The sequence below is a fragment of the Otolemur garnettii genome, unplaced genomic scaffold (assembly GCF_000181295.1).
Source record: "Otolemur garnettii isolate 467f Iridium unplaced genomic scaffold, OtoGar3 scaffold00084, whole genome shotgun sequence".
Classification (NCBI taxonomy): Eukaryota; Metazoa; Chordata; class Mammalia; order Primates; family Galagidae; genus Otolemur; species Otolemur garnettii.
This window is the reverse complement of record NW_003852479.1, coordinates 8,401,587-8,429,380: the sequence shown is the minus strand read 5'-3', so window position 1 is coordinate 8,429,380 and position 27,794 is coordinate 8,401,587. Positions and strand designations below refer to the sequence as shown.

General features: G+C 49.2%; 1 protein-coding gene across 2 annotated transcripts in view; it reads left to right on the top strand.

The window, feature by feature from the left end:
• TNIK (TRAF2 and NCK interacting kinase) overlaps positions 1 to 27,794 on the top strand; it is a 354,942-nt gene that overhangs the window by 258,469 nt on the left and 68,679 nt on the right. The window contains exons 10-15 of one of the 2 annotated variants that reach the window (XM_003794663.2): positions 5,060 to 5,235; positions 9,791 to 9,857; positions 13,033 to 13,237; positions 22,200 to 22,310; positions 23,070 to 23,156; positions 24,115 to 24,303. In XM_003794663.2, coding sequence (XP_003794711.1) covers positions 5,060 to 5,235; positions 9,791 to 9,857; positions 13,033 to 13,237; positions 22,200 to 22,310; positions 23,070 to 23,156; positions 24,115 to 24,303 — 835 coding nt within the window. The remainder of the gene's footprint in view (positions 1 to 5,059; positions 5,236 to 9,790; positions 9,858 to 13,032; positions 13,238 to 22,199; positions 22,311 to 23,069; positions 23,157 to 24,114; positions 24,304 to 27,794) is intronic. The other variant, XM_003794666.2, reaches the window with a different exon arrangement.

Here is a 27,794-nt window from a genome sequence, read left to right as displayed (position 1 = left end):
CGAGGGCCTGGCTGTCAGAGAGAGAGGGGGGTGAGGGCACAGCCGTTTGAGAGAGACGGGGACAAGGGCCTGGCCATCAGAGAGAGAGGGGGACAAGGGCCTGGCCATCTGAGAGAGAGGGGGACAAGAGCCTGGCCATCAGAGAGGGGGGGGATGAGGGCACGACCATTTGAGAGAGAGGGGGATGAGGGCATGGCCATTTGAGAGAGACGGGGGGCCGAGAGCCTGGCCATCAGAGAGAGGGGGGGATGAGGGCCTGGCCGTCAGAGAGAGTGGGGGATGAGGGCACGGCCATTTGAGAGAGACAGGGGGCCGAGAGCCTGGCCATCTTGAGAGAGAGGGGGAGGAGGGCCTAATGACGTCTCTTCCTCTCTGGATTTCAGCATCGGGCGTGGGACGCCTCACACATGACACAGCTCCTACTTCCCTGCAGCACAATTCCAGTTTTTAGTGAAAATATTTAAGTACTTTAGAGCATTTTATCTTAAAATACCAAGTCCAAAGTGATTTGAAGTAAGTTAGAGTTTGCTTTAATAGGCTCTTATGTTTGGAGGGAAATGACACATTTTCTTTTACTTTTTTTAAAGGAAAAGACTCCACCCCACTCCAGCACCCGAACCAAAAGAAAAAAACTGAAAGATATTCTTTTGTTTCCAGCTTTTCTTTCCCTAAATGAGTTGTTAGGTCAGGTGTCTTGTTCCTAGTGTGTGTGTCAGCACATGACCGAAGGGAGGTGCCCCTGCAAGGGCAGGGCCAGGAACTCTGTTCCTAGAAGTGCTGAATTGAGGGTCACTCTCTATATCCTCCCTGGAACTACAGCACTCCAGGCTGAGGTGCATCTCTCAGTATGAACGTGCATCTCCCTGTGCCTTCAAGGTCAGAGAAGGTCAGGCACCAGCAACATCCCAGCCATCGGAGGGCAAGAGACCCCACCCCCCACATTGACAGAGCCCAGCTCTGCCTCCCCTCAGGCCCAGGACAGGGCCTTACTGGATACCCAGGTAGTACAGCTACCTGATGAGGAGGCCTCAGAGAGGGTCATATCTCAGTTGCATCAGAGGAAACTAAGGGTGCCCTCACCCACTGCCTCTGTGTCACCACTAGTAGGTGACCAGTGACACTGGACTCCTGCTTCCTCTTCCTGCCTCCTATGCGCAGATGGGTTCCACCCACATGGGTCACCAGCTCCTTCCAACAGCACTCTCTTCATACCCTGCCCATCCATGCTCAGCTGCCCAGGACAGTACACCAGTGCCAGGGACAGAGACAGCATCATTCCTCTGAGAAGATGGTCAGCCGGGTTCTCACGCACCTCTGAACCTGAAGAACCCGCCCAGGCACAGCAGCCCTCAGCTGAGAGCATCAGGGAAACCATCACTTCTCAGACATACATGGTGCCCTGGTCCTGACTTCGTGGCCTGATACAGCCTGGGAGGCCCAGCAAGTGGAGGGGTGGGTCCAGAGAGTATGGCCCCTGGCGGGAGCCAGGCTCCTACACATACTCCAGGGTCACTCCTGCTATCTGTGAAGCATTGACCCTGGTCCTCACTGGGTTGTCAGGCTCTTTTGTTTTGAGATATGACAAAGCTTTTCTCTGTGTATATATGCGTTCTAAATAAAACAATGATAATACAAAGCAGATATGAGAAAATATTTCAAATAGACTGAGTTTTCAAGTAATGGTGTGACTTTGAACTTTACCAAAATCAGAACAAACAAAAACTGCTACATGAAGTTTTACAATTAACCCTTTTTTGCACAGTCTCCTTGCAAATGACAGCCCTATCAGCTCTCCCTGCTAACCTATCTGATCCTCAACACTTTATGCTCTCAGTCCAACTGAAATGCAGATAAACAACATCACACTTCTGTACCCCTGTGCTAAAGGCAGACACTCGATTCTGGGGATGATCAGAGTTGCTGGGACATTATCATCACAGTTGTAGTAAGACTAATAATAATAACAAACACATATGACATGTGTGATACCAGGCACTGTTCTAAGTATTTTGTGTGAATTAACTCATTTATCATGGCAACATTCCTTTGAGATAAGTACTAATAATGTCCCCATTTATAGCCAGGGAAACTGAGGAACAGAGAAGTAATTTGTCCAAAGTCACACAGTTAAGTGATGGAGGCCAGAGTAAGAAGGTCCGACCAACACAAAGTTTAAAAGTCACATTACACTTAGGGAGTCTGATAATTACCAAAAACTTTTAGCTCAGATGGTCATGCTCCTTCAGACATTTTGAGTTTCCCTAACACAATTTAATGTATAAGCAGGATAAGCCTAGGAATATAAAGTGTTTGGCAGGTCAGTAGTAGAATTAGTGCCCTCAGCCCATAAGCACCAATCGTTACCATTTATCCTCCATGCCAGCTCTTGGGGAATTAGGGTCACTAACCTTAGGGTTCTTTGTGAAGAAACAGAACTAAATTACCATCAGTAGAGATTTAAGCAATAAAATTATACAGATGCTCTAAACTCATTAGAATGCTCAGCAAACAGGTCATATTTCACACAGGTGAAGTGTTCCACTTTTAATTAAATGTGTAATTAAGCATATTGATTTTGGGGTCACACTAACTTAAATAAGAGACTATGAATCCTGCTCTGGAGACTTGTGTAGGCACTGTTTTCTCCTCCAGACACGTGGAGGAGACATTACCTGTGGAGCACATCACCCTCTGTGAGCTCTGCAAAACCAGGCCCATCTTTGGGGCCCAGATTCATGCTCCTGAGTTTATCCTGAAGTTCTCCTGCAGCAGGAGGAAGCCTGGAAAGACAGTTGGTTTCATTAACTCTTGAACACATTCTATCCCAGAGATCTGGGAGTTCAGAAGTCAGTATCAAGGACTAAAACATTCAGTCTATTAAGTCTGGATCTCTTTTTAAAGTTGGATGTGATTTCTTTTATTTATCGTCTTCTAGCTAATAGTTGAGCACTTTATATAAAAAATGAGCACGTCCTTCTAGTTGTTAGCAAGAATAAAAGAGAACTACAATTTGCATTCCTGTGAAAGTTTAACAGCTCTCTGTCCTAATCTGTTTTCCTCCTTGAATGCTAGTTTCCTGCCTAGAGAAGCAGAGTAGGACTTGTGGGATTCTGTACAGCTTGGCCTCATGCTTTTAAGCTCATTCAGGTTTGAGGGATGTTACGTACACATCACGCACAGCTCTCACCCACAACCTGCATCTGGGCCTTCACCAAGCGCCATAGAGTAGACATAAGCTCACCATGCAAAGATGATGGTTGGCACTTCCTGATCCCACTGGGTTGTCCGTTGTGCAAAACTCAGGGACATAGGTTGAAGGACTTGGGGAGGCACATGGAGCGTCCATCCTGTCGTCACTATTTCTAGTCCAGTGTGAACAGTCCTGATGCGTCCTGGAGTGACCACAAGCACAAAAGGTTATCCTGACTTCTATGTAAAATATTTTAAAAGCTTGAACACAGCTTTGAAACTTAGGGGAAAAAAAATGCCAGAAACCCTGCATGAAAAACTGCATTGACCTGGGCAGAAATAGAGAATACGGTGTCTTCAGGTGCTTCCTGCGTGTGCAGGCTGGAGAGCACACTCAGCCTGAGGAATACACACACACACTTGATGTGCACATGCAAACTTACATATTTAAATGTGTATACGTACATTTGTGTTCATAAATGTGTATACATGTGCTGTATACTTACATACACATATGTGCATACCCATAGGGCAGGGGTCCTCAAACTTTTTACACAGGGGGCCAGTTCACTGTCCCTCAGACCATTAGAGGGACAGACTGCGGGCCCCAGGACAAGTCAGCTGCTAAGCAAGACAGGCAGCAGTGGCAGAAACACCCAGCAGGCCGGATAAATGTCCTCTGCGGGCTGCATGTGGCCTGCGGGCCATAGTTTGAGGACACCTGCCGTGGGCCTTGGGAGAAGGCTGAGCGAGACCTGCTGGGCATTTGCTCCTGTAACTCCACAGTACACCACAGGAGGGCGACAGAGCACAGAACTGACCATCTGTCCCTGGGCAGGGTAGGGGTGACCAGGCCTCAGCTCCCCTCTCCCAGGCAGGGTGGGGTGACCAAGCCTCGGCTGCCATGGAGAAGCATACCATAGAGTCATGAGCTTCATTATTTGTGACTCTGAACAATTTCTTGGAACTTTCAATAAGGACACATTCCTGACTCATAAATCAGAGCTAAAGTTCACCATCAATTCCTGCCATCCTGGGCTGGCTGTTGTGTTCCCAGTTTGGCATCTCCACACTGTCCTCTGCTTCTGGATCGGGCTTATCTTGGAGGAAATAGTGCCTCTTGAAACAAAGATAAATTACCTTCTGAGTGTGAACTTGGTCCTTCAAAGTTACTATTTCTGAGTCCTAGGGTTAATAGCAAAGATATATCCTGTTCTCATTCATTGGAAAGCAAAGTTCAAAAGTGATTCTGAAATTATCAGTTAAGAATTTGCCGGATCATCTCTTCTGGTCTTGCCATGTGAGGAAGAAAAAAAAAAAAAGAATTTGCCTGATCAAAGTTCCTTTTGCCATAGAAGAGTCTTGATCACTCTACAGAATGCCCACCCCATCACCAGTCCTGGTGTTACTTATCTTCAGCTTGCGTTTTCTGCCTCGTTTAAGCAGCATTGACACACATGGCATTCTCATCGTGGCTTTGCTTTTCCACTGAGGGCCTGTGCACCTGAGCTGCCCTTTCCCATAGGACAGGTTCTCCTGAGACTTTTAGGCCAAACCCGGGCTCCTGGGCCCTTCTAGGTGTGAGTCTCTTGAGGGCCTTTTTCTTGCCTGGTTCTTTTTGGTGGTCTCTGTAACACTGTGTATAAATTGTGCAAAATGCTTCCACATCTGTCACTGCATGTGCTGCCTCAGTTGTGTGTTGCTGGTCGTGACGCCTTAGACCCCACTGCACCTGTTACAGGCCAGGCCTATTTTGTGGTTGGTCAGTTTCAATATTGGACAATTGAACAACCTTTTAAAAAAAATTCTAGCATTTCAGAAAATGTTTGCTTGTCATTTTATCTGGGGATTCATCTCTTTTGTTTGACAGGTCAAAAAAATTCCAGTCATTTATTGAGAGCTGTTTGGTAAAGAACCACAGCCAGCGGCCGGCCACAGAGCAGCTGATGAAGCACCCGTTCATCCGGGACCAGCCCAATGAGCGACAGGTCCGCATCCAGCTCAAGGACCACATCGACCGGACCAAGAAGAAGCGAGGAGAGAAAGGTTTGCACACCTTGTGTGTCAGCAAGAGGAAGGGGAGACGAGCGGGGCTGAGCTCCAGTGTGCAGGGAGGTGACGATGGCCTGAGTCGTGCTTTAGGTGAGGGCTGCCTCTGAGGCCAGCCTCGGGCAGCACTAGGCGAGACTGCTGAAGTAGAATCTTTCTGGAAAAATAGAGCTACAGGAAACATTCCCTCTTCCAGGCCTTGAACAAATCAGGTTGCATGATAACTGTGAAGTACTTTTCTGTGACAAGTGATTTTCGTAATTCAAGTGAGTATTCACATGTGGAAAACTAGAAAGCTCCAGAAGATAGACAACCTGAAGAAAAATTCATATAGTGACATTTTTCTGCACTGACACTTCCAACACTTAGGTGTTTGTGTTCTGAGGCTCATTTCCTATTCAGTTATTCAGAATCAGAAAGCATTCCCTCATGGCTGCAGTGACAGAAAAGACCATTGTGTTGCCAGCTGGTGTCTGGAATGTCAGAAGTTGAGCTGAGGATCAGTGAAGGCACTTACTCATTTCATACATACAAGAAGTTTATGTCTTTGTGACTCTGGCTCTTATATAGCACATGAGTCAAAACTTGGGGTCTACAGACTATGCCCCAGTTGTTTGAAACTAGCATAGGAATTCTGTGTAAATACCAAAAGTCAGGATAAGGAAGTGAGTTGCTAAAATGAGGCAGAAAATACAAGCTGGAGAAAAGTCAGATGAAGGCTGGCAGGTGAGGAGGAACGCATTTTGCAGAAATGAGTAAGATTCTTACATACTAAAGTGAATTTTGACTAGGCAAGTTTTTAACTGACAGTTTCAGAATCACTTGAACTTTGCTTTCTAATTAATGACTCCGTTTAACTCATAAAGGGGAGCTAAAGTCCACCATTAATTCCTAGTCTGTTGTGGATCTGCTGCTGAAATCACTGGTCTGTTATCTCTCACAGCTCTCCCTGCCCCTCTGCGTCTCTGGCTTAAGGTTCATCTCTCAGGAAATAGAACCTTCTTAAGGAGATAAGTTTGCTTTTGGAGATTAGCCTCTTGATCATATCCTGACCAAAGTGAAACCTACCACATGGTCTGGAGGGCCAATGGCTGGCTGAGTGCTGGGTCGGAGGGCAGGGAAGGGTGAAAGGTGGGACAGAGAAAGGGGGGTGGCAGTAATGGCTTCTAGGTAGAGAGCAGGAGGCCATGGGGGCTCTAGGTGGGAGGCTGTGTGAGGCTAGAAGGTGACATTCAGAGCAAGGTGAGTGAGAGCAGAGGGCTGACCTGACTGAGGATGGGGCCCTAGCCAGTGCCTGTCCTTGCAACCCTCACTTCCTCCTGTCTCCATTTCTCTACTCAGATGAAGCAGCAGAGGGTGGGGCTGCCCCTCTCTCACACTCCTTCCCCCCTGCCTCTGTGGTCAGTGCCTCACACTGGCAGAGTGGGGCTTGGGGCTGGGCAGTGAGCAGAGTGAGGCCCCAGCTGGCCTGGAGACTCTGGGGGTCAGGTCAGCAGAGGCATTTCCACCAACGGTCCTGCTCCTACATCCAGCCTGAGACTTGGAGGGACATGTATGGCCAGGTTGGACTCAGGAGGTTTTGAGGCCAAGCTAGAAGGGAGCCCCCCCCCCAAGGTTAGCAGGCGGACAAGGACTTGCTGGTCAGACTCAAGAAGCCAGTGGCTGGCCCAAGCCAGAGGGACAAGGCATGAGGAGAAAGAGTGGGTTGAGGTCAAAGAGTCCCAGGACTGATTTTTTGGCTGCTCTTTGTCTGAGGTGGTCTTGGGCCACTCCATGAATTCAGAATGTTTAAGGGGATGTTTTAGGGCAGTATGTCAGACACACAGTCCTCAGATATCACCTTCTCTAGTGGGGACACTTTACTGTCCTATGGATACAGAGAGTAGTTTAAGTATCAGACTCTTCAGATTCAATTTCTGGGTTCACATTCAGTTATGTGAACTTGACCCAGGTTTTTTCATCTTTAACACGGGATTGGGGTATAATAACAGTAATGCCTGGCATTACTGCAAAGATGACAGAGGACACGTGTAAAGTGCACAGAAGCCCTCGGTAGATGCCAGCTGTCCTGTCGAGGACATTCTTACTGACTCTGGATTCCTCACTGTGACTCAGAGGGGCTCTGTGAGAGCTTACGCCTTTCCTCTCCTTGACCAGGAATAGGAGGAAAGTCGGGTCTCAGGTTGTTTTTCCATTTTGGATACAAACTCTGGAATGTGACTCAGAGCTCCCCATGCCACGAAGACAGTTCACTTTTAATGTGTTCATTCTTGGCAGAGTGGAAGAGTAAGATTCTCAGAAATAGGTCTGTTCAAGAGCTGTGTGACAGTTGAAGGCATTAATCCTGCTGGGCTAAGGGGCCCTTCTCTCTCATCACTGTCTGCTCCCCGAGGAAGGGAGTGACCGAGTGAGACCCAGTCTGAGCGACCGTCTCTGCCGGCGCCCTTCACTCTGCTTCTCACCTGCTCAGCAGTTCTCTCTATGACCAGCTCTTGGCAGAATCAGGCAATTCTGCTTTGCATTGCTTTACAGTTTTTTAGCCTGATATTTTTCCTTAAGATATGTTGACACGTGCTAATTTAACCCAATCATATAGAGCAATCAAACTAAATTCTGGGGAGGAATTAAAACTGTGGAGCCTGCAGGTGAAGGCTCTGCCCTGGAGAGCAGAGTGACTGGAGTAATTGTGCGCGTCCTTCCCTGGCTGGCATTTCCTTCATTAGGTGAAATTTCTGCATTTTACTCTGAACTCTGTCCATTTCATGAAAGTTTAGAACATTAAACTTTCGCTGTGGAATACAAAACACTTTATGTAGGTTTTTGATGAAATAATACTAGAAAAATACATAGCCTGAATACTTCATGCATATCTCAGCATATGAAGTAAATTATTTCTTTAGAAAATGCACTCGAATTCACACACATTCAACTCTGTTTCGTAGTATCTTTCATGGCTACAGAGCAAGGCAGGTGAGGCTTGTCATGAGCGGAGAGCAGCGTGGGTGCTGCCTCCTGGCAGAGACACAGCAGAATTGCAGTCTCAGCTCCTGTGAAGGGCACACAGACGTCTTCACCACTGTCACTGTGAACCCATAGCTATGAGGTCACAGTTGCATGAACTCTCCTCCCAGGGCTGCATGTTGCCCACAGAAAGTCCTCAGCATGGCACTCGAGGAACAGCCTGCTCTGTGGTCCTGCAGCCTCCCCTCCTGAGGTCTCTCATACCCAGACACCTGCTGCCCTGGCTCTCAGTCTCCTGGACGTGCCACGTGCTGTCATGCTGCCAGCCCTCCACCTGTGGCCATGCTGCTTACAATGCCCCTTTCCTGCCACTGCCTGCTGCCCAGTAGAGGCCACTGTCCTTCCAAGGCCCAGCTGGTTTCTGCCTCAAACTTCACTGTGCCCTTAAAACCAGAGGAACCAGATTCTTTTCTGTGAAATGTCTCTGATATTTTGTCATTTTGACATATTGGAAGGAGCACTGGTGTAAAGTTGGGTTGAATTCTAAATTCAAATCTCTGACTGACTTTTTGTTAACCGATGACATTGGTCATAACACTTAACCCCTTATCATCTCAGTGTCCTTGCTGGGAAAACAGGCTTTCTCATTAAGCAAAATAAATGAGAGAACATAGGTGAGCTATCTTGTGTCAGTGACTGTCATGGGACACGCTCCATGAATAACTGTTTCTTCCCTTTCTCTGTGACCTTGGAAGCTCTGATTATTTGCTCATCCTGCCCCTTAGATTCTGATCACCTCCAAAGCAAACTCAGTCTTCCTCATTGTTGTGTGTGAATTTGCTTAACAGTTTACGGAACTAAATGGATTTCCCTAGTGATCAACGAGAACACATTTTAACTGTGTATATTCAGTAGCACCTGTTGTCAGAAATTGCCTTGCTGCATTTATCAAGATAATCTGTGGGCGAATTGTCAGTCCATGTGAGGCATAGTAAAACCTAAATTTTAAAGTGATTAATACCATCAGTAAATTCACAGTGGGCCAATGGGTTGGTACGAGCTGCTTTATACTGAGGGTTGACACAGACAGAAGGTCACTTTTCGGTTCCTTGTCTTCCCTTCCCTGCAAATGGGAGGCCTGAGAGCAGAGCTTGGGACCAGCTGGGCAGTCTGGGCCCAGTGTCTGCTCCAGCTCCATGTCAGCCACAGCCTTATGAGCTAAGTTTACATGTATATGGAAAGGGTGAGCTGGGCACGGTGGTTCGTGCCTGTAATCCCAACGCTCTGGGCGGCAAAGGCGGGAGGATCCTTGGAGCTCAGGAGTTCAAGACCAGCCTGACCTAGAGCAAGACCTTGTCTCTACTAAAAATACAAAAACTAGTCGGGTGTGGTGGTGCCTATAGTCCCAGTTATTTGGGAGTCTGAGGCAAGAGGATCACTTAAAGCCAGGAGTTTGAGGTTGTTATGAACTATGATGCCATGGGAATCTACCCGGGGTGACAAGGGGAGGCTGTCTCAAAAAAGGGAGGGGTGGTCTTACTGTTCTGTGCATGCATCTTTTTGTGTACTAACACTCTGGGTCTCTCCTTAGACGAGACAGAGTATGAATACAGCGGGAGTGAGGAGGAAGAGGAGGAGAATGACTCGGGCGAGCCCAGGTATGTGAGCAAAAGTTGAGCCTAATCTTCATATTCACAGTGGTGCTTGTGTGGAATTCACTTTCCTTTTGATTTATAGGTTCATTTTTAAGAATCTGCTAGGGTAGGTTTACTTAATTTATTGCCCATGAATATCCTCATTAATGGGGGACATTTTCCCTAGGCAGACTCAAACAGAATTGTAGAAATCAGCATATTCTTTACTTTGTCCCCCAAGATGTATGGTCTCTGTCCTCAGAGCCTGTTCCCTCACACACATAGCCTTGGAGAAGGAGCAGCAGACAGTTGTCTGGGTGATGCAGGACTAAAGTACTTAAAGCTGTACCTTTCTGAGACCTGTGTGATGATTCTGGACAAGAGCTCTGCAGTTCATTCCTTCCTGCCTTTGAGGAAGGTCCAGGTAGCCGCTGTCCTGGTTATGCATCCTGGTGTCTCACCACTGCCAACCAGGAGGACAGGATTTCCAGGAGATTGAACTACACACTAGAGAAGCCCAGACAGAAACTCCACCATTCCCACTGTCACACACTTCCAGAGAGTCCAGTGCTGCCCTGTCACTGTCGTCCGTGCACTCTGCATTTCACTCTCCTCTGACCCTGGCCTCCTCCTGGTCTGTGTCTGTAAGCAGCTGAGAACAGCTCACACTGCAGGACCCTCCAAGAGAGTTCAGCTGGCAGCTGAGTTTTGAGAGGCACGTGCACCATGGGGTGATGCACTGAGTGCAGAGTGAGGCTGGGGAAGGTGTCCAAACAGGGGCACCAGGGCAGCTGGGTCCCCGTCCTCTGGGCATGGACCCCAGTGCTCCCTAAGGCCAGTCCCCAGCTCACTGGGGCACAGCTTCCTGGCCAGCAAATGTCTGGCTCAGCCACCCTGTTAGCATGCGCTGAGCCACGCATGAGTTTTTTTTTATTTTTAGTTAACTCAGACCTACTGAGCCGCTCTGAGTTGACAGGGAAGGGCGTGGGGGCCTCCAGTGCTCCTCTCTCCACCTGTTACAGGACTCCTCAAGGTCAAAGACCAAAGGAGACCTTTTGTTCCATCTGACATGTAACATGTCACTGCCCCTGTTTGGCTGAGTAGGGCTGACGGCTGTCAAGTTGTAACACTAAAGTTGAACATCCCTGCAGGGCAAAAGACCAGGCTCATTCTTTCAGACAATTTGAACATGCTTTCCAAAGCTCACCTGGAGAACTGTGTCCCCACCCAGCCACTCGCTGCATAGCTGAGAAACCCTATCTGTCTGGCACCTGCTAAGCTATATGCTAGGGTCACTGAGGACACCAGAGACGCTGCACCTTCACCCTGCTGTGACAGCGTGACAGTTCACTATGTCACATGACCTGCAGTAGGTGTGACAGACCACTGTGTCACATGACCAGCTGTGTGACAGGTTGCTATGTCACCTGACCTGCTATAAGCATGACAAGTCACTATGTCACACTGAGGGTTATGTTCCAGTCCTGTTTTTCTAGAGACATCTGATTAATGTTCATAAAATCTTGAAAAGTAGGAAAGGACAGTGGTTATCTCATTCTGGAAAGGGTGGTAACTAGGTCACACATACAGTTAGGGACCAAGTCACTAACACAGGGCAGGTGCTGGACACAGACATGACTCAGTTAACATCAGCAGAGCACCCATGAGTCATGAGGCTGGCACCCCAGGCCATCTCCTTTGCACAGAGCAAGTGGCCTGTGCAGCTGACAGTGCCGTCATATGGGGCTTGCTTTAGAGGAAGCTTGTCATAGATGCCAGGCATCATGAGCAGTCTTCAAGTCACACTGTGGCAACTCTTCACACACCCACCACTGTCCCGAGCTGAGCGCTACTCCCCTGCTGGCCTCCACAGGCCTGTCCCCACCCACATTTCTCCTTCCTCATTCCTCAGGCCATTTTTCCCACCACCACCAGCTGCTGGACAGACTCTATAGACCCTCCCTGCTCCCACATCACCTCTGCCACAGGCTTCACCACCTCCATCCCTTGAGACTTCTGCCACCCAACCCTGACTGTCCTGGGTATGTCCACCGGGGGCTGCTATAGCAGCACTCATGCCCTGCAGACGGGCTCTCATATGGCAGCCAAACAGACCTGCCATCCTCTCCAGCCACAAACCTTCCCCTGTACCTGCCCAGCCCATGGGCTGTGCCCCGTCTGCTTTGTCCCTCTGACCTCCTAGAGCCCCTCACCCTGTCACTCTGCCACACCACAGGCCTCTAAAAGTTCTCTTCCTTCCACCTGGAACATTCCTCCTCCATTGCTGTGACCTCCCCAAAGGGATTCCTGACCACAGTGTCTAGAGTCCTATGCTCTCCCTAACACCTGCCTGTCACTCCTGAGCTATGACCCTTTCTTGTGCCCTGAAGGACACATTCATACCTGAAATCATGCTGTTTGTAGTTACTTGCCCTTCCCACAAGAAGGCAGCTCTGAGAGTTTATCTGGGGACCACTCTGTCCCTACCAGCTGCAGTGCTTGCCAGGTAGCAGGGTCTCGGTAAATATGTGCTCAATGGGATTACTTCGTATTTATTTTTAGAAGCTTCCCGAAAAATTAGAAGGGCTAGATGTGAATGAACAAATAGAGTCACCTCTTTCTTCCTCATGAGGCCGCTGTGCAGAGCCTAGGAGTCTGAGACTCTGTTGCAGCTGGGCATGGGTGGGGGACAGTATTTCCCTCATACCGTCTGCCATGTGCACACACACACCCATACACACACACCCCACCACTTGCAGGCAAGGAAAACATCACTTAAGCAGAATCCTGCGTGGTGCAGCAAGAGGGACCCTGACATGGGCCTAACACCCTGGGCTCAGCCCCTGGCTCTGTGCCAACTTCCACACAGAGTCCCCCTCCCACCCTGGTCATCATCATCACAGAAGCAGCCTGGCCTCTACCCCATAGGCACAGGCATCCTCCTGCCCCCAGGGGTCACCTTTATTCCTTTGCCTTTCCTACACTATGGGGGTGGGTCCTGCCCCTCAGACCTCCCCACAGTCCCATCTCTGTCCCTCCTGGGGGGTGTGTCCTGCCCCACAGTCCCATCTCTGTCTCTCCCATGGGGCTGGGGTCCTGCCCCACAGTCCTGCCCCACAGTCTCATCTCTGTCTCTCCTATGGGGCTGGGGTCCTACCCCACAGTCCTCCCCATGGTCCCGTCTCTGTCCCTCCTGCAGCTCCATCCTGAACCTGCCTGGTGAGTCCACACTGCGCCGGGACTTCCTGCGGCTGCAGTTGGCCAACAAGGAGCGGTCTGAGGCTCTGCGGCGGCAACAGCTGGAACAGCAGCAGCGGGAGAATGAGGAGCACAAGCGGCAGCTGCTGGCTGAGCGCCAGAAGCGCATCGAGGAGCAGAAGGAACAGCGGCGGAGGTTGGAGGAGGTAAGGCCTGTGCACCTGCACTGAGGTCCTGGCCAGGGGCCACCTGGGCCAGGTCCTGGCATGAGATTGGGGTAAGGCCCATGCACCTGCACTGAGGTCTGAGCTGGAGGTGGGGGGAAGGGGTGCATCTGGGGTTGAGGTGAGGCTCATGTACCTTCACTGAGATCCCAGTTGGGGGCGTCTGGGGTCATGGTGAGGCCTGTGCATCTGTGCCAAGCTCCCAAGGAGGGACATCTGGGTTGGGGCCACCTGCTTGGGCACACAGGGCTCAACTGCATGGGTAAGGCCTGTGTAGGAGCCCCCTTGCTATAGCAACAAGTGGTCACCAGCAGGAGGCAGGACAGGCCTGCAGCTTTCCTCACAGCCAAGCTCTCACTCCCCTCGCCTAGTTATTTCGTGGAGCCCGTTGCCCCAGACACACTCTTCATGTACTTTGTAGGTCTGGATCCCCTGGCTAGAATGTGGGCTCCATGAGGAGGGGGCGTTATCTCTTATTCTTCGACGTGTCTCTTATACCTGAACGGTGTCCAGTACTTCTGGTAGCGCCTAATAAATACCCATGGAGTAAGTGAGTGACCATGTGAGTGAGTGAGCCAGTGACTGAGAGGTGAAATGCAGACCACAGGCAAGTGGAATGCTGAGCTCGGGGAGCAGGGCTGCTTGTCCACACTGCACGGGTTTCATGAGTCCTTCTATGCAGGCCCCTTCAGACAAGATCTCCTGTCAGCAGCAGACAGTGCTATCACCTGTGTGGGTAGTGAAGCTGCCAGCCAGTTTCCAGCATGGCTCCTCATGGGCAGGACTCCCACCCTGTGGTTTTACAGGCCTTTGTCAGCACCTCTTTTCTAGAACCTCGACCACATCTCTGAGGCTCCTTCCTCTGCCAGATATACCAAAGCCTCTAGCCAGTTAGGAATTGTCAAGGGCATAGCTGCTGGGAGTCAGGCAGCAGGTAAGAAGTTCGGTGCCTGCAGGATAATGAGGCAGCAGGTTGACAGGCCCCCACCAGCAGCTCACTCCTCAGTAAGGCTCTCACAGCCATTCACCTGCATTGTCAGGTGGCACTGAGCATCAGGAGGTAGTGTGGACACCAGGAGCAGATTGTTTTTTGAACTCACAATTAAGGTCCAGCCTTCCCGACTTACATCAGTCAGGGCTTTGGTTCTAGTCTACAGTAAATCCCATCAGCCTCATTGTGTCCTGGGAATGTTAGTTTCAGACCAACAACAATAATACTCAGTGATTGCAGTTATGGAGTGACTTCCGTGTGCCACGTGCCTGGCAGGATATTCTCATTTCCAGGTCTCATCTGCTATCATCACCTCTCTACGGGCACCCACTGTCTCTCATGCTGCAATTATGGAGTGACTTCCGTGTGCCACGTACTAGGCAGGATGCTCTCTTACATCCAGATCTCATCTGCTGTCATCACGTCTCTGCGTGCACCCACTGTCTCTCATGCAAAGTGCACATAACCCCATCTAACAGAGCAAGCTGTGGTTGTTTGCGAATGTACCCATTTGGGGCGGGGATGTTGTTGCCTGCGTGACAGAGTCCTCTGTTCAGCACTTGGCTTGAATTGTGTCAGTGAATCCTCATGGCAGTCTCCAGCCTGATGCTGAACAGCAGAGTTTGGGGTTAATACCTTCTGAAGGTCGCACAGCCTGAAAAGAAATCAGTTTTGAATCCAGGGCACCGGCCTGCACAGCCCGAGCACAAAGCAGCCACATGTCCTCCTTTCCACGATGAGCCATCGTCAGCATGCCCTTCCCCAGTCTGCAACTCTGCTTCTGTGGTCTTTCAGGGAACCTCAGCTCCCGCCCAGCAGGTGCATGTCTTCGTGTTGGTTTCTGTCCCTGATGCTCCAAGTCAAAGCCTTGCCAAGGCCACCTCTGCATTTTCTCCTCTGTGGCACTTACTGGAGGTTCCCCTCCCGTAGCTGCAGGTCAGGGTTCAGCTCACAGAGGCTCATGCATACACAAAGTCACATGCTGCAGGTCCCAGCTTGCATGGAAGACATCTGTGATCATTTGCTCCATGCACAGTGGGCACAAGCCTCAGCTTCTCACCAGTAGCAGGAATACATGTTCCACAGGGCAACAATAGGTTATAATAGCTTTACCTTTGGTCCTTTGTTTTATCCTGTAGCTCAGTAGACAAGAATAAGAATACTAAGTAGACACCTGTAAATTCTGAAGCCCTAAGTAATGACATTCTCATTACTTGAATGGTGTCCAGTGCTTCTGGTAGCACTTTATAAGTGGAATAAGTGAATAAGTGGAATAAGTGAGTGCCATGTGAGTGAGTTAGCCAATGACTGAAAGGTGAAATGCAGGTTCTGACTAGACCACACAAGCAAGTGGAATGCTGAGCTTGGGGAGCAGCTATCCTGTGCCCTGCTGCTGCTGGACCCTGTCCATGCCTGTTGCCTGGACTTTGGTGACCACTTGGATTTCTACTGTCCTGAGTAGGAACTCAGACGACCTGGTTGCACAAAAAGTTCAACTGGAGAATGTAGTGTGTCTGTGGGTCAGTGGGGCCCTGGTACGCACCCTGGGAAATATGCTTCTTCCCCTCTGGTAACATAGGACTGTGGGATGCAGTCTTTGTATTTCATAACCTCAGATGTCATTTCTGCCAGAGGGTTCTGAGGAAGCCCTGCATGGCCTTTGCTATTCTGGGTGACTGTGTTCTCTGCTTTGTCACCTCCTGGGAGGGGCTTCCTGCCCAGTGAGGGTGTTGTACTGAGATTTCAACCCTGCAGCATAAAATGCTGCTAAAACATCAGGTCCTTCCTGGCCCTTCACAGAGGAGGCGGGGTGTGTGAGCACTCTATACGCACAGTGTTTCACCCTGATAAAACCCCAGCATTAGATGGTTACTAATCCCAGTGTGTCCAGAGCACAGGCCCCCAGCCCTTTTGGCACCAGGGACCAGTTTCATGGAAGACAGATTTTCCACGGACTGGGGGCAGGAGTCGGGATGATTTGAGCACATTACATTTATTATGCAATTTCTATTATTACATTGTAATATATAACAAAATAATTATACAGCTCACAATGATGCAGAATCAGTGGGAGCCCTGAGCCTGTCTTCTGCAGCTAGATGGTCGCAACCTGAACCTGCAGCCCTCCCCAGCGCTGGAGTCACTGCCTCAGCCCCGCTCAGATCATCAGGCATCAGCTTCTCATAAGCAGCATGGCCCACATCCCTCCCACGGCAGTTCCCAGGAGGGGTCGGTCTCCATGAGAATCTAAGCCAGCACTGATCTGACAGGCGGTGGGGTTCAGGCAGTGATGCTAGTTATGGGGAGCGGCTGTGACACAGAGGACACTTCACTCACTGCTCACCACCTGCTGCTGAGCTGTTCTAACAAGCCACAGACTTGACGGTTTACGACCCAGGATTTGGGGACTGCAGGCCTAGAGCACCACATGCATAGTGGGGTACTTTCTGCCTGGAGTGGGCATCACGTGGCCTGCTTCTGCTATCAGGAGTCTTCACAGAGCTGCTCTCACTGCTGTGTTCTGCAGTTTCCTCAACCATTCCTAACCACAGGACTATAGCAACAAAATAGCTTCAGAAAAAATTTCACTTCACATGACATGTAAGTCAAATTGTCTTCATTTCAGTTATTTTCTTCAGTAAGCAGTTCACAGAATTGTGGAGGCTGCAGAACATCAGGAAAGTCAAAAGTGGTCTTGGCCAGTTCTTCCCTCAAAGCCGGAATCCCGACAGTTCTTCTGACTGAGTTGTTATCCCGCCTGACATCGAGGGTCTCATGTGTCCATGGGCGTAAGACAGCACATTTAATTTGTGAACAAATCCTAATGTTGGAAAATGTAACTTTTTTATTAAGTTCTTGTGATTTTCCTGTAGTAACACAAGTTCTTCCAAGTGAAACTAGAAGGCCTTCCATGTCAGCCCTAAAAATATCAGAAGGCAATGGTAACCTCCTCTCATACCGTTTCCAGATGCAGCATAATTTAGCATCTCCGGCATCACTGTGGGTGCGCTACAGTGGCTCTCGGTGTAGACATCATATTAAACTGGTTCACAACCCGCTGATTTTCACAGGACTCAGGCTGAGGGTCTCACATCTGGAGGTTCGTCTGCATTTGGCTTTTACATTGACATTCTGAGTCACAGGTGTGAGGGACGGCCACCCAGCCATCCTTTTTCCTCTGTATGACACCCAGGAAAACCCAATTGGCTGCTGCTTCTGGGGAAGCTGAGGCTGGGAGGTGATAAGGAGCTTGTGAATAGTCACACTGACCAGCATCCCCAAAAGAGGCAGGACGAGGAGTCTTCATTCCACATCCTTGTGGTAGTCAGGGGTGTCCAGCCTTTTAGTTTCTCTGCACCATATTGGAAGAAGGGTTATTTCAGACCACATGTTAAACACACAAACGCAGATGACAGCTGATGAGTAACAAAAGTCTGTGCATAATTTTCGAGGTACCTGCCACCATAGATAAACAAAAAAGTCCTCACATAATCCGCATGTGGCCCCCAACCTGGGGACTGGACACACCGTCCCTCTCCCACGTACACGCATGTTCATCAACACCTAGTCAGGGTGGCTCCTACCCAGAGATTGTCCCACTAGCACCAAGGAAAGGCTTCATTTAGGCACTTGATTTTTCAGGAAAGCTCTGAGCAGGCAGGTTGGATAACTTATTTTGAATAGTGTAAAGTTGGAGCAGAAGGAAAGGAATGAGGTATATCCAGCCTGTCCAGTTTCCTCGATGTTCTCTTATTACTTTTTCCATGAAGAAAAGAGGGATAACAAGTGAAGACAGAAAGAAAAAATGGCAGTTTGAAAGCATAAGACAACAACTCTCACTCGGCACATACAAGATGCCTCGACCTGCTTCTTCAAATTCACAACAGGCAGTGTGGTGAGCAAGGCACAGAGGGCAAGTCCTGGCTTTGCACTGACCAGATGAGTGAACCTCGGCAAGGCATTGGCCAGAGTGTGCCTCAGTTTACCTATGTATGGAATGAGGGGATGAGGCCCTGATGCCTCTGTCACCTTCTCTCCATGCCAGTGTCATGTTGCACTGAAGCTCTGGGAAATTCTCAAACATGGATGTCACCTGACTCCGTATAAGAGGGAATGGGATATGTGTAAAGAGGGACCCAGGGACATAACTTGCTTTTCATTTGTATGTATCCTTCCCCATGGCTTTTCTTTATCCCAAAAGGAGGACTTAAAGTGGCTTACAGAGACTAATATAGCAACCTTGTGCAGAAAGAAAATACAGAAACTAGAAGAGAAAAACAGTGAAGGCAAAAGCAAGGTCGGCTAGTGAGCACCTGCTCCTGGACGTCCCGTGGCTACTCTTGTTCTGAGATTCCAGTACCTGGGAACAGAGGCAGACAGATTCATGTTGTCCGTTAGGCTGTCATTGAGCAGCACTACAAATAATGCCCAAGACAGCGTCCCCACCACAAGCACAGTGGGTAGCCTTACTCAGCTACTCTGAAGACATAAAGTGTGACTTTATGGCAGAAGAGCTCATCACAGGGGCCAGCACCCACAAGGGCCAGCTCCTTGGTGCAGGTCTAGGAATGATTGGGTCCTCCCCTTTTCTATTCCTTTCAGCTTACAGTTTTATTCCCTTATTTTGTTTTGAGGCCTTGCTCTAGGATGGCACATAGGTATGTGCCAGTGGCAGTGGCAGCTGCAGCTGGCTCTCTTTAGAACGGTGGTTTTCAACCTTCCTAATGCTGTGGCCCTTTAATACAGTTCTGTGGGTCGCAACCCACAGGTTGAGAACCGCTGCTTTAGAGGCACATTCTGCAGTCCTCAACATAAAAGTGTGTTCTGGCCCTTAAGACCCCTCTGACAAGGGCCTTGAAGGGCACAGGTCTGGTCCTGAGCTCTGCAGGGCACTCTCCCCTCTGTTACTCATCCCATCTGCAGTGTCCACCCTCAGAGGGGGCATACTCAGTGTAGGAAGCAGTGAGAAATTTAAAAAAGTGGGACAGAGACCCTGCCCACGAAAATTTGCCTTCATCCTGGATTGTAGAGTTGCTATGACATCCTCTAACCATATTAGACGGGACAGCCTGGCATCAACTGTAATATTCATGGGAAGGAAAGTGCTGCAGAGACGCTGAAGAGGCTGGGGTGCTGTCATCTGTTTCCTGAGTTTCCTGCTCTGTTCAGTTCAACAGACTCTTAGGGCCACCTGCCAGGCTCCAGGACTGCATGAGGGGTAGGTGCAGCAGAGGCCAGTCATTGGTCTTGGCCTCAAAGAGTTGCTTTTAGCAAGAGTCTTTGAAGCTTTGTAAAAGTGTCTGCGTAAGGCCAGGGACAGGGTCTTTGTTTAACATGATTTGGTAACCTCTTTCCTCAAACAGCCCCAGGCTAAGGAAGCGAGAGAGAGCAAACATTTTTTCAGGAAAGGAATTAACATGAAGACACAGCAGCTAGAAATTGGCAGGGTGCCCTCAGAATGTTGGGGAAGTGATTAATTTTCCAGCCTTGCCACAGGAGCTGAAGCCCTGGCAGATGCCTCTGTGAGTTAGCAGTGGCTGATCCGAGTGAGGTTGTTATTATTTATTAGTCACTGTAGAGTGTCTTTCTCAGAAACTGCAGAGTATTTGGGAAGCTCATTTGCCCTTGAGTGCAATTAATACTATATGCAACTTGCATGAGAATCTGAGTGGCACAAAATTATAACACCGTATTGATTCCTGGCAAAGGGGTTCAAAATGTACAAACCCTTCACATAAAAATTATCTCACTCTTCAAAAGGCTTGATTATTTTTTTCCTCAAGAAAGAGACCTATGATTGGAGTAAAAAACTTGAAATGTTAGCTAAATTAGAGTCGTTCCCTGCCAGGAGCCAGGTCTGTGCACGTAATTATTTTATTATTCTCTGTTGCACTGGCTCACTTCAGTTGAGCATTAGAAATGTTTCTGGTTTGGGTTCATAATCCCAACTATCTGGTCAGTTCCTAACTTGACGCTTTTTTCTTGTGTCTTCCAGTATCGTTTTTCTGTAAAGCAAACACTCCCATGTCTGGGATGACCCTGTCATTCCTTTCCGTGTTCCTGCCCTTCTCTGCCCCATGTCCAGCCAGCCCTGTGGCCAGGACTGCACCTGCCCTCACATGCCCCGAACATCGCCAAACTCCTCCTGTTTTATTTTGGCCAGTTTCTAATTTCTACCCCTGGACTGCAGTCCCATTAGAGTGACTGTCCTCCTTAGGCTGTGTCTCCTCAGCAGGGATTGTGACCATGACGATCAGCCTGGCTTTGCTAAAATCATCAGGCCCTGTCATTCCATGCCCTGATCACAGAGTGGCCTCATCTTGACCCTTCTGTGGTTGCTAGGGGCTTTGAACACACAGTTGTGACCAGGTCACCTGGCTGCACAAGGCACCCCAGCAGCCCCCCTCACCTGTAGTCTGAGCTGGACAAGCAGCTGCTGCTCTGACAGTGACAGGAGATGAGTCTTGAGAGACACAGCTGTTCCGCCCCAGACTCCAAGGTGGTCAGAGCCAGAAAGTCCCAAGGACAAGGTAGGGGCCTTGTCAAGAAGCTTCCTCAGAAGTGTCATTGCCATTTTGAATATCTGTGGTTGGTCTGGCTAGGCACTGACAGAGAACTTTGCACAAAGCTGTCAGTGGTGCCGTCACTATCACTCCATTCCGGGGCCTTCTGCTCCCTCAGCCACACAGTGGAGTGTTGCTGAGAATGTCACAAGGGAGTGGGCCTCCTGCAGTGTCCCCTGAACCTCATATTTTAGCAGCCCTAGGAAAGGGGTCTGACACAAAGTCCTGGCAGCCTTTCTCTACAGGGTACTCATTGCATGTGTGGGAGACACTTAGATGTATGTGAGTCTCTCACATTTCAGGACACTTGTCATAACCAGGCCCTCATGCTAAGTGCCAGTCACAATTCCCAGTCACTGAGACAATCAGAAAAGGACTTATATCCCCACTGGTTCCAGATGCCCAAGAGATGGACGAGGTCCCCCTACTTTAAGAGCCATGGGCTCCTGTAACTGCTCAGCCTACTTCTTATTCTCCTACAATGTTCTCCTTTCTGAGTAAAATGAAGAATCAGGTAATTTGTGATGGTTCTTTTGTTTCTCTTGCCTCTCCATCTTCTGCTGGGTCTGGGCCCAGACCCTGAAGTCCCCTCGCCTAGCTTTGGAATCAAGCTCTATACTTACTGGGTGTGACCTTGAACTGGAGTGGGAACGTGAAAAGTTACTTAATCTCTCCATTCCTTAGTTTTCTCATATAAAGTGGGGAGGACAATGATACTCGCCTTGAGAGAGTTTTATGGAGATTAAGATCAAGCTGCAAGGTGCTTGTCTCAGGGCCACTGTCGGACAGTGGTGACTACGATGACTACAGCTACAGAGCATAAGGGTCTTGTTTGAACAAGTTTAAAATGACACCTAGAAATGAATGTTCTGTAAAATACGGAGAGGCAGCGTGACCCATGGAAGGGCAGGGGCCAGGTGAGACTCGGGAAATCCTGTTAATTACTGAGTGGCTCTGATTGTGCCACTTCACCTTGCTGATTTTTACTGCTCTGTCTGTGAAATGTTTGTGAAATGTGGTGTCAGGAAGACTGAGTGACATGAGCATGGTGAAGTGGCCACCTAATCAGCTTGACAACAGGTAATAAATACCTGATTTGAAACTCCTCCCAAGCCATTAGGGGATTCGTTTCCCAGGAACTTCTTGGGGACAATGCACCTGCCTGATAGGTCTCAGGTCTCTCCCCATCACTCCCCACCCTCCATGTGCCCCACAGCCCCATTGGTGGCAGGTGTTGCAGGCCCCCAGGTTCCTCCCCAGCCCCATGTCCCCACAGCCTCACGCATCTGGACGTGTTTCTGAGAGCTGGCGTTTGCAGTGGGGTAGCTTCCCATGGGTTTCGGACACCCACAGGCCCATGGCCCTCACAGCTGTCCTCGTGTCCTTGCAGCAACAAAGGCGGGAGAAGGAGCTGCGGAAGCAGCAGGAGCGCGAGCAGCGCAGGCACTACGAGGAGCAGGCCCGGCGGGAGGAGGAGCGGAGGCGGGCGGAGCACGAGCAGGTACCACTGGTCCGCGTGCGCGCGCGCGCGCGCACAGACGGCCCTGGTGTGGGTCGCCTTCTCTTAGGAGCGCTGTTAAGTACGGTTTACATTCTCAAGCAACTGTTCTCACCTATTGGAGACGTCCAGCACACGGCCAGGGGGATGCCTGTCACCCAGCCTGCATCCCACCCCGCGACCTCTCTGGTGCGCCTGGGTCTCCAGTGCTCCTGGGCCCTGGGTGTCCTTCTGATTTGAAGACAGCAGGGGAGCTTGACCTTGATGGAGAGCCCAGTCCTCTTCACTTACTGCTTCGGAAAAGCTGTAATCCCCATGCAAATTCCAGTCTTTACAACTTCTGGCACCGAGGCAGGCCCCTCTCCTTGCTAGTCTCAGGCTGACAGTGAATCTGCAGGCGGGTGTGGCAGGGACCTGGCTCCGGCAGCGTTCACTCCGCGCTGTGCGCCCAGGAGCCTCTGCACTGCACATTGTTGCTAGTTCCAGGTACTCTGTAGAGAGGAGCCCGTACTGGAGAGCCCTACTGTGTAGCTGAGTCTGTTAGAGCCAGGTGGTTGACAGCATAGCCAGGGATGCAGGGAGGCCGTTGAGACTCGCGGGGGCTTTGCTTTGCTTCAGCCCACCCTCCTGTTCTGTAGGAGATACTGGGTATTTCCACCTTCTTCCTTCTCCATTTTACTTGACAGCTCTTGTCACCTTTAAAATTACCTGTTCTTTCTCTTTCTTTCTGTTTCTCTGAATGCTCTGCTGCCGCCTCTCCAGGAATACATCAGGCGACAGTTAGAGGAGGAGCAGAGGCAGCTAGAGATTCTGCAGCAGCAGCTCCTGCACGAGCAGGCTCTACTTCTGGTAACGGACGGGAAGCCGCCTGCTGTGTGGGCCAGCGTGTGTCCGTGTCTGTCTGTGTGTGTCCTCCTAACATCAGCCCACACGGGGCAGCTTCCAAGGCTCCCGGGCCTCAGAAAGCTCATGGGAACATAATACATAGTCTTAATACATTCAATGCAAGTCTTACACATTCTCCATTCCATCTATTGGTGAAACTTTAACAAGAATCCAGTCGTACTTTAAGTACAAACTGCTTTGAGACCCACTGTGTTCCATGCAGAGTAATTTCTAAGGCCATTTGCAGCATGCTGGAATGCAATCACAGCAAAAGGCACCTCTCCCTTAAGAACTCACCTACCTCTGCAGCTACGTTTCACTTGCAGACTGTTAGTTTTGTCCTTACGATGGGAACGTCACCCATTTCCTGCTCTTGTGACATCCACTCCAAGTGCCACACTGCTCTCCAAATGGGCTTCGTGGTGTATTTTTTTTAACTGAACTTTTTATTTAATGACATTCTGATATTTTTTAGCCTTTACATAAGCTTAGTAATGACCTTTGCTGGTCCAAGTTTTATTAGACAAAGATGATTTAGGCGTTACCACCGGCTACTTGTTTATTTTTTCACTTAACTACATGTCATGTTTGAATGGTTTAATTACTAGATCAGTCAGTGAATGGCTCCTTACAGGGGGTGTGTCCTGACCATTTAACTGTCCTCATTACTAGCATTTTCTCAGTTATAATCCATCAGGGACAAGGCACTTTGCCAGTGGCGGTGTCCTGTGGGAACGGCTGTATAGACACTGCACAGGTGGGGCTGGTCTCTGGGATACCCCTGATGCCTCCTACAGCCTGGTCATGTCCGGCTCTTTGTCACTTGGTGTCTTTTTGCCTGTGTTGCATACTTGGCCAGCATGGCCAGTGATTGCCATGTGCTGACCAGCCTTTTCTTTGCCCTGTTTACTGATCTGGACAGGAATATAAACGCAAACAGCTGGAAGAGCAAAGACAAGCAGAGAGACTGCAGAGACAGCTGAAGCAGGAGAGAGACTACTTGGTTTCCCTTCAGCACCAGCGGCAGGAGCAGAGACCCATTGAGAAAAAGCCACTGTACCATTACAAAGAGGGGATGAGTCCCAGTGAGAAGCCTGCATGGGCCAAGGAGGTGAGTGAGCGGGTGTAGCCACGCCTGCTGGCCAGGCTCTTAACTGTGATGGTTCGTCCAGCTGCAGAGCTGGAAACAGTCCACCAAAGTACACACACTTTGCTTTCGCAAGAACCATAACATCATTCCTGTAGAGACATGGCAAGGCACCTTATGCCATGTGTAGTTTTTTTGGCATTTCTTTGTGGATGTGGTAGATTTTTATAGGCAACAGCAGAAGGTAGGAAAAAATTATTTTCCTTATACTAATCCAACTGAATTTGTGGCATGAGGATTTTTAGTCACTTTTTTTTTTAATAATGTGATTAAGGACTTATGGAAGTCTAGATAGACTCATTTTCAGCCCATACCTGGGCCTTGTTAACTGACCATTAACACTGTCACTAACATGAGCTTGTTTGCTGTGATGTCATCAGGAGTAAGTTGACCTCAGACTTGTAGATTTGGCATTCACTTTTAGGATCAGAGGGCATTTGTGTTTCTCTTGCAAATACTTCCAAAGTAACAATTTGTTGTTGGCTTGACTGCTAGATTAATGAGGGATTTTCAGGAATTTGACTCTGTGATGAGCTATTTAACACTATAATTAAAAGCCATTTAGGTGGAAAGGAAAAGAAGGGAATAACCAAATGGGTAAATCAAACAACAGTAACTCCAGCCCTATCAACAACCCTTCCAGGGAGTCCCCGTGTTGGCACTTCTGAGTAACACCCTGGTGGCCAGTTCTATCATCATTTGTGGCACATGTGTGATTTCCTTTATTTTCCTGTGAGCATAGCTAGACACTTAGGAAGATATTTTGGTTATTTTGTATTTTTATCTAGCATCTCTAGATATTTATAGCTAGAGTTTTTCTCAAGTTATCTAGACTACAGTATTTCCAAGACCAGATTTCTTATGTAAAATCCTATATTTACAAAAGTAGTTCTCTCTTTTTATTTTTCTATCCTGTCTGATATGTACAGAAAACTCTTGAAATGTTGTCCTAATGTTAATGGTGGTAGTTTATAGGAGGTAGAAATCAAAAGATTGATTTTTTTAAACCTGTTTAATCTTCTATAGATTGTTTAACTCCTTTATAGTAATCACATACTATTTTAATGAAAACAAAACTAAGTGTAGAAAAAATCATCTTGATTTGGGATGGGGCTGTTCTGATCACTTTCCTGTGATCTGTAAGGTAGTCTGCACTTAGCTGTGTCTGACGGCTGCCTCTTTCCCTGAGGTTAGTAATTCAGTCATGCAGTCCTACTCTCAGGTACAGACAGCAATGACCCCTTCATAACCCACCCGTTCTTCCAGCCAAGTATAAACACCACGCTGATAAACAGCAGATAATGTGCTTCCTGGCTGGCAGAGACACTCCACCTTCCTCCACTACGAAGCCATTTTCTAGCTATGCCAAGTCAAAATCCTCCTCTGTGCCAGACCTGCAACTCCTAACCATGGCGGGTGTGGAGAAAGCTGAAAAACTGACTTCGTTATAGCTGATGCCAGAAGCACTTGCAGGAATTAGTGGTTCCAGAGCCAAACTCCTGTTTGAGTGTCACTCACGGAAGGATGGACCAGCTTGCACTATTAGACTGGGTTCAGGAGAAAAGCAGAAGCCTCAGGAAGCCTTGGGGGCCACAGTGAGCTCTCCAAGGCCATCTCCCTCCCAAGGATGTGGCCCAGCTCAAGAGGTGGGATCTGAGGTCATCTGCATGTCCTCTCCCAACATCCCCAAAGTGACAAGCCCTCAGCTGTCTGCTACTGAAATGAAGGAGGGCCTTGGAGATGCACGTGCACCTGAGGGCAGGAGGGCCATGAGCTCCTTGACCCCACTAAGAGCCGTGTCACAAAGTGACCTCTCCCTGAGGCCTGACCACTTGGCCATCAGTGCTCCCATCCCCAAGCATGAGTGGCCAAGGAGGAGGACACCTGCAGCTCCCATTGGAAGGGAACATGAGTTATTATAGACCACCCCAGAATTTCCCCTTACCCTTGGCATCTCCCTCATGCACAGACGTGCCAGAAAATGGACCTAAGCGAGGGGTGGCATCCATTTCCTCTCAGCCTCTGCCCAGCGCACTCTGCTTTGGACTCCTTGGCTTTGACATCCTTGTTTTCTTGTTGCTCTTTGTCCTCATCACTGAATTTACTGGACAAGCCTTTCTGTTCAGAACCAGGGCATGGTTCCTGGCTCTCTGAAGCCATGGCGTTCCTAGGGGACGTCTCTGCAGGTGTCACCGAGGCAGCCTTGTAGACCTGCTGGTCCCTCTGTGCTGGTTGGCTAGGCTCCAGGCAAGAGCGGTGTACTCACCAAACATGCATACCACAGGGCGTGTCATCAAGCACTCCTACCGTGAGGGTTCCCGGCCCCCATAAATCTGAGCCTGCCCTGGTAGATGACAGCTGCGGGTCCCTCACAGCTGGTGTTCTTCCTCTGGGCTGGAACCACTCCCAGAGACGCTGGCTGGGGATTTCACATTTGGTCCTCTTCTCCTGGGCGTGACTAACACCATCCAGCTTCCAACTAACCAGCCATCTGCTCATGAGACAGTCTTTGAGCCTTGCAGTGGGTGATCTTTTTCTTTTTTTTTTTTTTGAGACAGAGTCTCACTATGTCGCCCTGGGTAGAGTATACAGCTCACAGCAACCTCCAACTCCTAGGCTTAAGCGATTCTCTTGCCTCAGCCTCCCAAGTAGCTGGGACTACAGGCCCCTGCCACAACACCCTGCTATTCTTTTGTTGCAGTTGTCATTGTTGTTTAGCTGGCCAGGGTCGAGCTTGAACCCGCCAGCCTCGGTGCCTGTGGCTGGCACTGTAACCACTGTGCTAAGGGCACTGAGCCAGTGATCCTATTTTTGAAGAAAGATGAAATATTACATGATAGAAGGAGTCTGCCGGTGCTAAATTTGGGATAGGAGCAACTGATGCATGACTAAACAGATAATCACCTGCCTTGATTTGATTCATCATTTTTAACATCAATGGGTGTGACGATCCTTAATCTTTCACTGCGTCTCAGCTCAACCTGTGTACTTTTTCTAAGCATCATTACCAGATCTCCTTTCTCACATCAGAGGGGCAGGCAGGGCTAGCCATTGGTGATAGGCATTTCAAGACTTTATATGTAAACAGAATTTATGGCTTATCAGCATTTTAGCTATCAACTGATACTGATAAGAGAGCCTGAATTAAACTCCATGGAGGTAGAATTAAAAAGCACCATTTTCTTTTTCAAATACTTCCTCGATCTGAGTAAAAATTTGAAAAAATCCTTACCAGGAATGAGTGGGCAGCTATGCTTCTGCCACCAGCTCCTGGGATGTGGGGTCTGGACATTTTCAGCCCCTGTGTCCTGCGATATGGGGTCTGGACATTTTCAGCCCCTGTGTACTGGGATGTGGGGTCTAGACATTTTCAGCCCCTGTGTCCTGGGATATGGGGTCTGGACATTTTCACCCCCTGTGTCCTGGGATATGGAGTCTGGACATTTTCACCCCGT